Source organism: Pan paniscus, chromosome 15 (genome assembly GCF_029289425.2).
Source record: "Pan paniscus chromosome 15, NHGRI_mPanPan1-v2.0_pri, whole genome shotgun sequence".
NCBI classification, from domain to species: Eukaryota; Metazoa; Chordata; class Mammalia; order Primates; family Hominidae; genus Pan; species Pan paniscus.
In genome coordinates this window covers 48,268,529-48,282,706 of record NC_073264.2, presented here as the reverse complement: position 1 = coordinate 48,282,706, position 14,178 = coordinate 48,268,529, and the positions used below count along the sequence as shown (strand labels likewise).

Genomic DNA, 14,178 nt, shown 5'->3' with positions numbered 1-14,178 from the left:
ACTCACTTACTACTAAAAGACATAGGCCAGCATATATCATTTTCTATTTATAAATTTGTAATAAATTAGTCATTAGAGCTTCATAAAATGAATCTAAATTGACAGACTTTAGTTTTTACTGATATCTAAGTATCAAAATGAATGAATATAATTTTTTAAAAGTTCTAGTTTATTTTATAAGTAATATGGAAATACGGCTTGAGGCTGCTTCATTACAGCAATGTCAGCATTGGTAAGGGCCACTAACTAATATACATTGTATGTCTTCCTTTTATTTCTTTTGTTAAAAAATAATGTCAAAAGTTAAATATATGTATTGCAGATAATTTTGTAATTGTTTAAGAAATGTTAAACAATTGCTTAAATCTTACATATTGAAAATTCACTTTCCATTTGTCTAGAACTTTTGTAAAGATGTTCATGACATCATCTTGTGTATTGTAATTATACCATCTAATTACAAGACTGAACATATTTACATCAATTACCTAATTAGTTATAATTAGTCTAATTAGACTAATTATACAATTAGACAATAATCAACTCAAAATTCCTTTTTACAAATCATGAAAATTCACTTGCAAAAAGCCTCCCGACACCCAAAGTATCAAATTCAAATGATCAACAAAATAAAATTAATGTTAAAGTAGTTATAAATAGTAAAGCCTAAATTATACTCATTATCACAGGTATACATATATGCCATTTGATAACATTAATCTGTGTGTGCACATATTCTCTGCTTTCTTATACATTCTGCTGTATTGTTTTAAAATATTTTTATTATATGCTGACTGTCATGAATTAAGAAAGTAAGGCTCAAAATTTTCCATAATTCTGTTATTTTAAACAATATTCCATTAACAGACTTCATCTGTATTACCCACTCTCCCATTGGCATGGTATATAAATTAATCTTACATATTAACTTAGAGACCATGTTACCTGGGCCCTCTAGGTTCACATATCTTGGTATCTTGTTTTCTGACTGCAGGAAATCATTTTAACTCACCCAGAACAACTCTCCAATCCCATGATAGCTGAACCATTGGGAAATCATGGATCTAGAGGCTTTTCTTTCTTTTTTGTCTGTTCTTTACAGTCCGTTTTGTTATTGTGTTCTGTGTTTTGTGTTGCCATAAAGGAACACCTGAGATTAGGTAATGTATAAAGAAAAGAGATTTATTTGGTTCTCAGTTTTGCAGACTGTACAGGAAGCATGATGTGGCATCTGCGTCTGGTGAGGGCTTCATGCTGCTTTCACTCATGGCAAAAGGCAAAGGGAAGCTGGTATGTGCAGAGATCACATGATGAGAGAGGAAGCAAGAGAGAGAGGGGGAGGTATCAGATTTCTTTTTAACAACCAGCTCTTAAGGAAATTAATAGAGTTAGAACTCACTCACAGCCCCCCTCAGGACATTAATCTATTCATGAGGGGTCTGCCCGCATGACCCAGATACCTTTCATTAGGCCCTACCTCCAACATTGGGATTAAATTTCAACATGAAGATTAGGGACAAACATCCAAACTATAGCACCTTCTCCTATGCCCATTTTGTTGCTGTGTTCTGAATAAGAATTAACTAGGATATGGATGTGCATACCATTGTATTTATAGGGCCACACCTGTAGGTCTTTAAAGAATAGAAATCATCTCAAACAGTAGCACAAATTCTCTTTTGTAATATCAATATTACCACCAAATTCATATTTTTTACCTTTAGATAACATAAATACCAGCAGTGTCCATGACCAAAAAAATTCAGGTATACAAAATATTTTAAGGATGCATCGTTTACAAAAGCCACCTCTGCATTTTAATGGCCAGAGCTGCATTGATGTTGATTCTCTGTACTTGATTATTGTATATATTTCCCTTGGAGCTTACCTTTCTTTTACATTCTCTTTTCCATAATTGACTGTTCAGCTCTGCTATGGGTGGCCCCAAATGCAGCTTCATAAATCTATCTTGCAGGCTACCCTAATGTAAAGATTTTTAAAGTCCCTATTACTACCATTAGAGTCAACATGGTTCAGGAAGCTTACTAAAACCTTACTGTGTGCAATATGATGAGCTGGCTCTATTCCTATCTAGTCAGCAATCTTTTCTGAGTTGACAACATGCAAAACACTGCCCAAATGGTAGGGAAGAGAATTTGAAGTGATCTCATTAAATGGAAAGGCAGGATCAATACATAGACATAATGTAAATGATAAAAACATATATAAATATATACACAAATGTGACTGATATAAATAGACAAAAGCATTAACTCAAAAAGTAAAGGAGAATACATATAGGAAGAATACACTTTTAGAGGATGCATCAGAAGTAAGAGCTTTTAGGTTGAAATCTCTTCATATTGAGGCTGGTGCAGTGGCTCATGCCTGTAATCCCAGCACTTTGGGAGGCCAAGGCAGGCAGATCACTTGAGGCCAGGAGTTCCAGACCAGCCTGGTCAATATGGTGAAATCTCGTCTCTACTAAAAATATAAAAATTATCCCAGTGTGTTGGCATGCGCCTATAATCCCAGCTACTTGGGAGGCTGAAGCATGGAAATCGCTTGAACCTGGAGGCAGAGTTTCAGCGAGCCGAGGTTGCACCACTGCACTCCAGCCTGGGTGACAGAGCTAAACTATGTCTCAAAAAAAAAAAAAAAAAAAAAAAAAAGAGAAAACGCTTTCTTGAAATAATGGCTGTCAGATACAATTCAAAAAGACTGGAGAGTAGAGTTGTTTGGTGAAATGGAGAATTAGGGTTGGTGGAAATCAAGTTTGACGTATCTTCCAAGAGGAGAAAGCAAGCCTTGGTGAAAAAAATTAGAAAGAGGAGATTAGTAGCGTTAAACACAGAATAAGTAACTTTAGAATAAATACAAATCTGCGATCATAGCCCCTCTAATATGACCTTTTCCAAGCTTTGAAATCTTATCTCATTTTATGCTCTTTGTTGCGCTGCACTCCAGTCACAATATATTTTTTGAAGTACACATCAGTTCAGATAGGAACAAAAAATGACTCATAGCAAGGAATGGGGAGCATTAGGAAATCATAAAGAGATACCTCAAGATAGTGACATAACTAATTTGATGAGAATGAAGAGTTTATGTGAGGAATAAGGAAAAAGTGTTTTGCTTAGACTGCATAGAGTCTCAAATGACAAACTAAGGGTTTTTGAAATGACCTTTCAGTGAAGGGGAACAATTTAAGGTTTTCTAGCCCTTAAACCTTGACCCCGCCCACCCCCTGAAAAAAAAAGAAAAGAGAATTAGAAATGCAGCATAGATTATCTTAAGAGCTCCAAAAGGATAAGAGACTACATTTCTTCTTGGGGAAAATGTTGAGTGGGATAGACCAAAATTTAAGTATGTCCTATAATGTATGCTAGCAAACATTGCAACTCCAAGGACAAGAAAAATTAGGATAATCTAGAATTTATTAATTATAATACTATTGGTGATTTTTAGTAAGTTTGCTTTTTTTCTTTTTGTCTAGAGATTTGTCAGTTATCTATACATTAGTGCTCATTGGAACCATGATAATGGATCAGATTTCACTAGGAATATATTAGTAAAAGGTTGCAGACTTCAGTAACTAGAATATTCAATGGTAAAACAACCAAGAAATGACTAAATTATTATATCTGTAATTAATTGCCTATATACGAGGGGCTGTCACAGTAGTAAAGGTAATCTAAAGTGTTAGAAATAAGCAGAGAAGTATGGAAGCATACAAAAGAAAGGTTTATTAAATTTTAACAAGAGATCATCATCATTAATGAAATTACTAGGTACTATTTCAGTGGAATGTTGGAAAAGTATTATTCAGAAAATGCAAATTGAAACAGAATTTGTCAGTGGAAACAGAAACAAGAAGGACTGACAGAGTATAATGAACTCTATGTGAGTAAAGAGACTTTATTATTAAATATACATCTAAATGACAATGTTCATTATTTGTTTATATCTGAGAATCATTATCACTCCGTGGTTGCTTTTAGAATATTGACTACATGCAATAAATCTTTCAGAATGATTAGAGGTTGGTTATTTTTGGAGTAATTTTGTGTGTGAGATATATATATATATATATATATAGTGTGCGTGTGTATATATACACACATAAATATGTAATTGCATGTATTATATATTATTGTTTCATTATATCATCATATATATGTAACTGCATGTATCTGTACCTATATATCATCAATATCTATATCCATGTGTTTTTTCAGTTGTAATTCTACTGATTTTCATTTAAGTTTTATTTCTTTTGATATGGCTCAAGTTTTGTCTTGAGTTTTGTCCTGATAATTTGTCTTCAGTTCAAATTTCCTTCCAAACCTAAAAGCGCAATCTAGATAAATCATTACTAGAGTAACAGACCCACTTTCTTTTTTACAATATGCACAAATATCTATTGATTATGTGTAATAATGTAAGGGAATTTTTCTCTTAAGTGTATTTAGGCTCTGATTATATTTTACTCATTTAATTATATTGAGTTTATACCAGTGCCAAACAAATAGCAAATTCTGGAGAAATAAATATATATAAAGCAAACCTTGGGTAGTTACAGTACTATTAACTGAAAAAGTATTAACTTAAAAATTGTCTCCTCTCTGCTAAGCCCTGTGTCACGTGCCCAGAATATAATGCTGAGAGCAAGACAGACATAATCTCTACTCTCTGGGTACTTACTGGCAAAGGGAGAAGTCTGGCAAGGAGATGGCATAATTAGATTTCATGTATTTAACAAGTGAATAAAAATAATTATGTGAGGTTATGTATATGTTAATTAGCTCGATTGTGATGATTATTTTACAATGTATATCAAAGCACAGTTGTATACCTTAAATGTATACAATTATTTTGTCCATTATACTTCAATAAAGCTGAAAAAAATATCGGTTAAAGTGTAAATCATTGTGGCTTGCTTGCATTCTTAAGCTATACTAAGTACAATCATGAGTTTTTTAGTTGATTGTAGGGTTTAGAGCATTATGATTAAAAATAGATACAAAGAATAATTGGGATTGAACACGAGTAAAGATCAATAAAAGGATCTAGCTGAGAGACAGAGATACTGAATGTATGAATAAGAAGTTATAATTGGGTGTAAATTCCCATTATTACAGAAGGAGGAGTAGGTTTAAAGGAATATATTTGAAGTTCAATTTAGGATATGTTGAGTTCAGATGTGTCTGAAGTATCAGAATGGACATATTGACAAACATTTGTTATGTGTATCTGAAACTTAAGGGAGAATTCTGGAAATGGGGCTTAGACTTGGGAGTGGGGCAAGAAAATAGAGCTTGTAGTAAAAATTCATCAGCAAGGATAATGCCACCTAATGAAATGTTATAAAGTGAGGTTAACTATGGAACAAGTAGAATTCCAAGGAGTAACACTAGTCGTATTGAGAGGAGAAAGAAAAGCAAAGAAATTTGAGCAATACGTGTGACAAAGGTAGGAGAGGTAAGACGTATCACTTTATTTAAAAATTATCTGAGTTGACTAATTCTAGCATATCATTTTCTTTCAACTGTTCTTTCTAGCTAAGCACACTTTCTAGGCATTTTCTATCATGTATGGGAATTCTGTAACACGAGAATAGTTTTATATATAAACTCTAGAAACATATAGATTTCTGTGTATACTTGTATCGGATACATTTATATTTTCTTGTAAGTTAAAAATTCAGTGTTTCTTCTAAACAAAAATTGAAAGGTAGTTTTTTTTGTTTTTTGTTTTTTGTTTTTTAACCACTGAGGAAAATGCTAAAGGGGTGACTGATTTAAGACTGAATTTGGACAGTGAATGAAAATACTTATGGCCACAATTCCATGCACACTAGAATAGAGATTCATTTGACAGATTTGCAAAACTGTGTGTCTATGTCTGGGTAAGCTTTCTTGCAAATGAACGGCAGTGTTTTTATGTAGTAAGTCACTAAGTATTCCAGTCCTCCTCTATAACATATGAAAGTATTGCAAGTTTTACAACTCGACAAATGTTACCCAGGTAAACTGATGAAACACATTGTTCCATACACACGTTATCTGGAAAAAATAAACATTTTGAATTTTTATAGTATCCCTAATACTATAAAATCATTGAGACACTGTTTTGCCATCAAAATAAGTAAGTTATTTATAAGAAGAACTATTTTGAGATGATGCATTAATGACTTTAGAAGGCAAAGAAAACCCAGGGGACCTAATTTGAATTGGGCAGGAGACTACGTTTTGTTGTTTGTTCCTTTTTTCCTTTCAACAATTTCAATCCAATGTTTTTACAAAGTCTTTCTTGGTTCATCGGGAGTTTGTTAGATACTTCTGGCCACTTGCTTGATTTGCATCTATCTACAGTTGTGCAGATTTACCTGGAGAGTTAGCCCTTAAACTCTTGAACATGAAATAACAAGAACAATAATAATATAGAAACACTCATGAATGCTTCTTTCCTTCAGTTTTAGATCTGTCACCTGTCATTGCTCCATATACAAAATATTTATGTTTATAAATGTACTTATCTATCATTAGATTTACGTAATTAACTTTGTTCTAACAACCGTGTTTCATTTGTTGGCTCTTCTTCAGATTCTTTTCTTTTGTCTTCTCACATCGATGTCTGAATAGATTGCAGTGTTTGTTGAACGCACTCCATTATTAAGTACACTGCTCTGATCTTTGCATAATAATTTGCATAACTACCACCAGAAATAGACTTTTCCCCTGAGGAAGCTAGTTTGCAAAGAAAATGTTATGAATTTTCATTGTAGTCTGTTAGTTTTTATCTCCAGGCATACTTAATATTACAGTATTATTTTAAAATGCAGTGTTGTTTTAAAGTTAGTTCATTTAAAACTTATTTGAAAGATAGGACATTTCCCTTAAAAAAAGACAGTCTGTCATATTCTGATAATAATATGATTTAATACAATGTAATGTGATGTGATGTTTCATTCATTCTGGTTGTGTTGGCTTTTTCTAAAGACTTTTATTTTTGTGTACATTTTCAGGGTGAAACAAAGATCTTAAAACTAAAGAATCTTCGACCTCAGGACTATGCTAATTATAGCTGCATTGCTTCAGTGAGGAATGTATGTAATATTCCTGATAAGATGGTGTCGTTTAGACTGTCCAATAAAACAGGTATGGAATTATCTCTGTATGTTACATGTATCTTATCTACAACTAATGTTTAAAAACTCTCTTTAACTTTTTTAAAGACCAAATGATCTCTATGGTGTATGTAGGAATAAGCACCTTTATTCCCAGAAAATCCTGGGATATCTGAAAAGCTTCATACATGGACACAGTAAAATGTCATTGTAATATACTCCATGTAATATGTTTACATGTATAACATACAAAATTATAGCTCTTTAAAGTATTGCATTCTAAAATGTCACTAACGAGCATATATCCTGTTCAAAAATATTCTTGAGAAATACTAGATTCTTCATATAAAAATTCGTGATTGAAGTTGCTAAATGAGTTTTGTGCTTTCAAAGTTAAGTAAAAGAAACTTTCTTTTACTTTGTGTCAAGTCAAGAAAACTAATAGGTAATTTCAGATAGATGTTTTTAGAACAATATTTTTGTAGAAAATGTTAAAACGTTGATAGGATTGAAATTTAAGTTAGCCTTTGTTCAATAATATAGACCCCAGAATAACGGTAAACATATTTAGAAGAAATTGATAAATGAAAGAGCAAAGAGAAGGTATATGAGAAAAACATATTTTGTATGAATGTGCATAAAGAATCACTTTAATAAATTAAAATTTGAACTGGTTTTGAAAAACTCCAATTTTTCATGTCAATATAAATTTTTACTTTTATATATATATTTTATTATACTTTAAGTTCTAGGGTACATGTACACAACGTGCAGGTTTGTTACATATGTATACATGGGCCATGTTGGTGTGCTGCACCCATTAACTCATCATTTACATTAGGTATATAAATTTTTACTTTTAAGTAACTATATTAGACTAAAGATTTTTAAAGACCCTTTTCGCATTAACAAAAATCTCTAAAAGTGTGGGCTTTTTTTGTGTCTGGGTCTAGACTCTGCTTGTGCCACTTACTAGCTTTTGCACCTTGTTGAGCAAGTCATCTCACTCTTCTTTGCCTGATTTCCTCATAAACTCATGAAGTTGTAGAAAGAATTAATGAGTGGATATGTATAAAGCATGTGGAACACACTTTATTAGTTCTTCCGACAAAGAGCTGGTTGGCAAATCCAACTAACTCAGTTGGTAAAAAGATTAAACCTAGGAATTTATTGTAAAATATATTTTAAAAAGTCAACTATGGCATTGGTTCATCAACATATGTTCCATCGAGTTGCCAAGATTTCAAAATGTTCATTGTTTTATACATTTATTTTTCTATTCATCAGAAACTTATTGGGACCCTCCTATGGTTCAGCAATGGTAGGAACACTGATTTTGGCTAAGATTTAAATTGTCTTAAACTAGAGAATGCTCGAAAAACAAGCAATGGGGAAAGGATTCCCTATTTAATAAATGGTGTTGGGAAAATTGGCTAGCCATAAGTAGAAAGCTGAAGCTGGATCCCTTCCTTACACCGTATACAAAAATCAATTCAAGATGGATTAAAGACTTAAATGTTAGACCTAAAACCATAAAAACCCTAGAAGAAAACCTAGGCATTACCATTCAGGACATAGGCATGGGCAAGGACTTCATGTCTAAAACACCAAAAGCCATGGCAACAAAAGCCAAAATTGACAAATGGGATCTAATTAAACTAAAGAGCTTCTGCACAGCAAAAGAAACTACCATCAGAGTGAACAGGCAACCTACAGAATGGGAGAAAATTTTCGCAACCTACTCATCTGACAAAGGGCTAATGTCCAGAATCTACAATGAACTCAAACAAATTTAAAAGAAAAAAAACAAACAACCCCATCAAAAAGTGGGTGAAGGACGTGAACAGACACTTCTCAAAAGAAGACATTTATGCAGCCAAAAAACACATGAAAAAATGCTCATCATCACTGGCCATCAGAGAAATGCAAATCAAAACCACAATGAGATACCATCTCACACCAGTTAGAATGGCAATCATTAAAAAGTCAGGAAACAACAGGTGCTGAAGAGGATGTGGAGAAATAGGAACACTTTTACACTGTTGGTGGGACTGTAAACTAGTTCAACCATTGTGGAAGACAGTGTGGCGATTCCTCAGGGATCTAGAACTAGAAATACCATTTGACCCAGCCATGCCATTACTGGGTATATACCCAAAGGACTATAAATCATACTGCTATAAAGACACATGCACACGTATGTTTATTGTGGCATTATTCACAATAGCAAAGACTTGGAACCAACCCAAATGTCCAACAATGATAGACTGGATTAAGAAAATGTGGCACATATACACCATGGAATACTATGCAGCCATAAAAAATGATGAGTTCATGTCCTTTGTAGGGACATGGAAATTGGACATGAAATTGGAAATCTTCATTCTCAGTAAACTATCGCAAGAACAAAGAACCGAACACCGCATATTCTCACTCATAGGTGGGAATTGAACAATGAGAACACATGGACACAGGAAGGGGAACATCACACTCTGGGGACTGTTGTGGGGTTGGTGGGGGGAGGGATAGCATTGGGAGATATACCCAATGCTAGATGACAAGTTAGTGGGTGCAGTGCACCAGCATGGCACATGTATACATATGTAACTAACCTGCACAATGTGCACATGTACCCTAAAACTTAAAGTATAATAATAAAAGAAAAAAAACTTAAAAAAAAAACAAAACTAGAGAATGCTCTATTTTGTATAGTTAAAAGTCATTAAAGTACAAGAACAGTGAGAGAAAATTAAACTTTATCAATAATCATAAGTAATAGTTGATGGAGGCCGGGCACGGTGGCTCACTCCTGTAATCCCAGCACTTTGGGAGGCCGAGGTGGGTGGATCACGAGGTCAGGAGATTGAGACCATCCTGGCTAACACAGTGAAACCTTGTCTCAAAATACAAAACATTAGCCGGGCGTGGTGGCAGGCGACTGTAGTCCCAGCTGCTTGGGAGGCTGAGGCAGGAAAATGGCGTCAACTCAGGAGGCGGAGGTTGCAGTGAGCTGAGATAGCACCACTGCACTCCAGCCTGGGTGACAGTGAGAGACTGTGTCAAAAAGAAAAAAAAAGGTGATGGAAATTATGTTGCAGAAAAAAATAGAAATATAAAATCTTAGTGGACTTAGCACTTATAAAAGTTAATCTCATCTGACTTAAAAAAGGGGAAATTGGATATTGAGAAACAAGAATAAACAGGTTAACATATAAGAACTGGTTATAATTATGTTATTGTTCATGGCATGAAATGTATTGTGCCTTATAACTAATTTTGTTTTTCTTAGCTTCTTTAATTTTTTTTAAAATATATAGATACAGAGAAAATTAAAAATAAAATGAAAGTATGGCCTATGGGATGAATAAAAGAATTACTATGGAATGAGGAAGAAAAAAACACTAGTATATATTATTACTTAAGTTACCACTTTGCACTTTAGCAGTGCCTTATTAATTTTTAAAATCTTTAGTGTTTTTTTATCTCAGTTTATTTTTATAACTATAAGAACATAAACAGGTAGATTTTTCTTGTCATGTCTTTTTCTATCATCTGACACATAATGAACTGTCCTGCAGCAACTAAAGCATCCTCACTGGATTGTTTTGAGAATGAACTAAATTGACTTATGCAAAAATTCTTTAAAGACAAAGATAACCAATAAAATTATATTTAATATTTTTATGTTGTAGATGTGATTTTTATCATTTTCCAAGGTCCCACAGCTCATAAGGAATGGGGACTAGATTGACTCCAGTGTTTGAAGAGTTATTCTAAATAGGAGACTGACAGCTCTTCTTAGTTTTCACAGAGATGGAGAAAATGAACTTAAATCTCAGCCAGAGTGTTTTGTTAGGAATAAATAAGGACTTCATACCTTAAAGCCAAAAGGGGAAGATTACCAGGAAAAGTGATAGAATTCCTGAGATCTTTTAAAGTAACTGGATGACTTTATTTCTGTGATTATTAAAAAAAAATATTTGGCTTAGAAAACAGTCTTTGAATACCTGTTCTATGGAGGGCACAGGAGTGCTGTACTAGAGATACTTTATTTAACCTTTCAGCTTTATGTTGCATTTTTTATTTTTCAGCTAATATGTATCTAGACTGGGCAAACATAAAAACCTATTATTCACCTTTATAAATTATCTCACAAAATTTTTGATTGATGTTCACTGCAAAATGAGTATTAGAATTATGGTAAGTAATTGAGTTTAAAAATATAAGCTAGTACCTATTCAACTCTTCAGTAACTGTAATCAGACATGTCATATGCCTCATACTTTACACGTTCAAACTGGGTTCACTTCAGAAATTTTTCCATCTGGTGGTGCTCATAGTTGGAAGGGTTTGTGAATTTCAAATAGGTGAAATAAATGAGGTAGCTTTCAAAGTACACAGGGTATAAATTAAGCTTAGAACATCCTCATGCAAATAAGTCTGTAAACTACAAATAATTGCATGCAAGATATTTCATTGCTCTTTTAATAGTGGAAGAGGAACATAAGTTACCATTGCTATAATCAATGTGAAAGTCAGTTGCTCCTAGTGATTCTTAATGTTTTGAATCTCTAAGTGATGTACGTAAAATTACTGTATTTTAAACTCTTGGTTTGCAAAATGTCAAGGAAAATGTGTACCTTATTGAGAGAAGAAAGTTATACATATTGTAATATGTTTGGTTAATCTTCTCTGTAAACCAATATGTTTATAAAAGTCTTACTTTACTTTAGAAATTATTCTTTCAATGAATGTCAAATAATGGCTAATCAATGTACTTTTGGTAGAGACAAATTTGCCACTGGAACATCTCCACAATCACATCAACTTTTTAATTGCAGTCAGTCTATGGACCTGATTTGCACAATGCCCAAATGACACAGGATGTAAAGATGGAAACAATGTGTACTAGTAGTAAAAATTTCTAAAAAGTTCTTACTGCAGAACAGTTACACCATGGAGTAAGTTTTCTGGCTCCATCCCATACCTGCTGAATTAGACTTTCTGGCAGATGGCTTGGCAATGTATACACTTTAAACAAGTTTAAATAATTACTTTGGATGATAATAATATGTAGTCCTTGTTATCCTACTGTTTCCATGAGCCCATTCCATTTTGTGAATAGAAATTAATTTTCTAGAACTTCTTCGAAAGGCAGTGTCTAGGTGTCATGATAAAGTCAATGTCATCTGTAGAATTCCAGTGATGTGGTTTCTTAACTTTCCTACTGTGAAATAGCATTGTGGTGGAACTCATAATTGTATATCAGCCAGAGAAAGTGTTAATTAATTTGTTGACTCCCATTTCTTGTTTGGCATGCTATGAAAATGTCTCCTGCCACAGAAGTGTCATTATGTATCACACCTAATCTAGCTGTCTTAAAATTTATCAAGACAGTTCATAGAATTTTATAAAAGATAAAGTGACTTATTTATTTATTTATTGTCATGCACCCTGACCAATTGACACAGTGCTTAGGAGGGTCTAGAAGTTGTTCTGGTTGTTTCCCTACTCATATTTGGATGAAGAGGGGGCTTACCTCTTGATTGGTAAATTATTTTTAAAATTTATATATATATTTAACCTGGGAGCATAAATTCAAATTGCCATGAATATATACTCCCTTGATTGGTAAATTCTTAATGTAGCTGTATTTCTCATAGTTTATTAAAATAAGCCTGTTAAAATTTATAAGTTTAGATGGTAATATAGGTGTATTTTGAAATTATCATAATTAGGATGAGTATAAATTAATTTAAATTTCTTATATTATGTGTGTTACCAACACTAGGAGACATAGAAATTATGATAAAACAAGTTTTATTTATTTTAATGAATTTCAAGCACTTATGACTTGATGTCTCACAACTTCAAAGGCAAATAAGAATTAAGTAGGTTACCTATATCAGGATGAAAAACATATTTTTTACCTGCTTGAGAGGTTATGATGAAGTGTATAAAAAAGGGATAGGTGTGGCTCATTTGGCCTAATTATATAAATCCCTTGATTTAGTCTGCTCTACCTTAGCATTTATAAACATTATCTAATTAAGATATCATCTTTAAATGGGATTTAATTCAAGGAACCAAGCCATAAAAGTATTACTGGCTATAGAAATAGAGGGAAAATATGTATCTTTCTCCTCCCTCCCTCTCTCACTTATTCTTCAATTTTTTTTTCCTTTCTCTTCTACTCTTTTTTTTTCTTTTTGTCTCAATAAATTTTCATGGAAAAAGATAGAGGTCAAGAAACGTCTTTGTTTCCTATGTTAGGCAACTATTATCTCTTTTTATTATTTTATATAGCTCTTAGGAAAGTTATAATATAAATGTCCAGCAATTGTTGTGAATTTCAGTATAAAACCTTTGGTATACTGTTATCTATTTATGATAGTTCTCCTCATGTTTAGAGGGATTTCACTAACTTACTTAAGCCTTATGAAAAAGAAAATATCTTAGTTATATAAATTTTGATAGCTGTGGGCATGAAACAAAATACAAAAACAATTTCTCTTGCGATATGCTACACCTATGGTCATAGACAGCCAGTGTAAGTGCAAGAGGAAGTAGCAGCAAAGATTTTGCCGTAACCTGCACCTTAGTACTAACATCAGCCATTTTTCTTAGCCATATGAATTTCTCTAGCCTCTTGTGTTTAGATGATCTTCATAGCATCTAGATAATCAAGAGAATCATTTGTTAGAATCTAGATATGCTAGTTAACCATCAATAACAGTTTTTAAGGACTATTTAGGCTTGTGAAAATAGATGGTATACGTATGATGATGTCCTATGTTAGTCAGCTTGGGCTGCCATAGCAGATCACCACAGACTGAGTGACTGAAACAGTAGAAATTTATATTCTCATAGGTCTAGAGGCCACAAGTTTACAAGGTGCCATCAGGGTTGGTTTCTGGTGAAGGCTCTCTTCTTGGCTTGCAGATGGCTGCTTCTTGCTGTGTCTTCATATAACCTTTCCTCTGTGCATTCATGGAGGGAAAGAGAGAAAGCTCTAGTGTCCCTTCCTCTAGTGTCCCAAACATGGACAC

The 14,178-nt window shown here is 33.2% G+C and overlaps 1 protein-coding gene across 5 annotated transcripts in view; it reads left to right on the top strand.

Moving 5' to 3' along the window:
* The window catches only part of MDGA2 (MAM domain containing glycosylphosphatidylinositol anchor 2), an 847,276-nt gene that overhangs the window by 535,803 nt on the left and 297,295 nt on the right, over window positions 1–14,178 (top strand). For all 5 annotated transcript variants that reach the window (XR_004666173.3, XR_004666172.3, XM_034937505.3 and 2 more), the window contains one exon: window positions 7,028–7,160. Coding sequence is in view for 3 of the 5 variants with exons in the window: in XM_034937505.3 (XP_034793396.1) it covers window positions 7,028–7,160 (133 nt within the window). In the remaining 2 variants the exon portion in view is untranslated. The remainder of the gene's footprint in view (window positions 1–7,027; window positions 7,161–14,178) is intronic.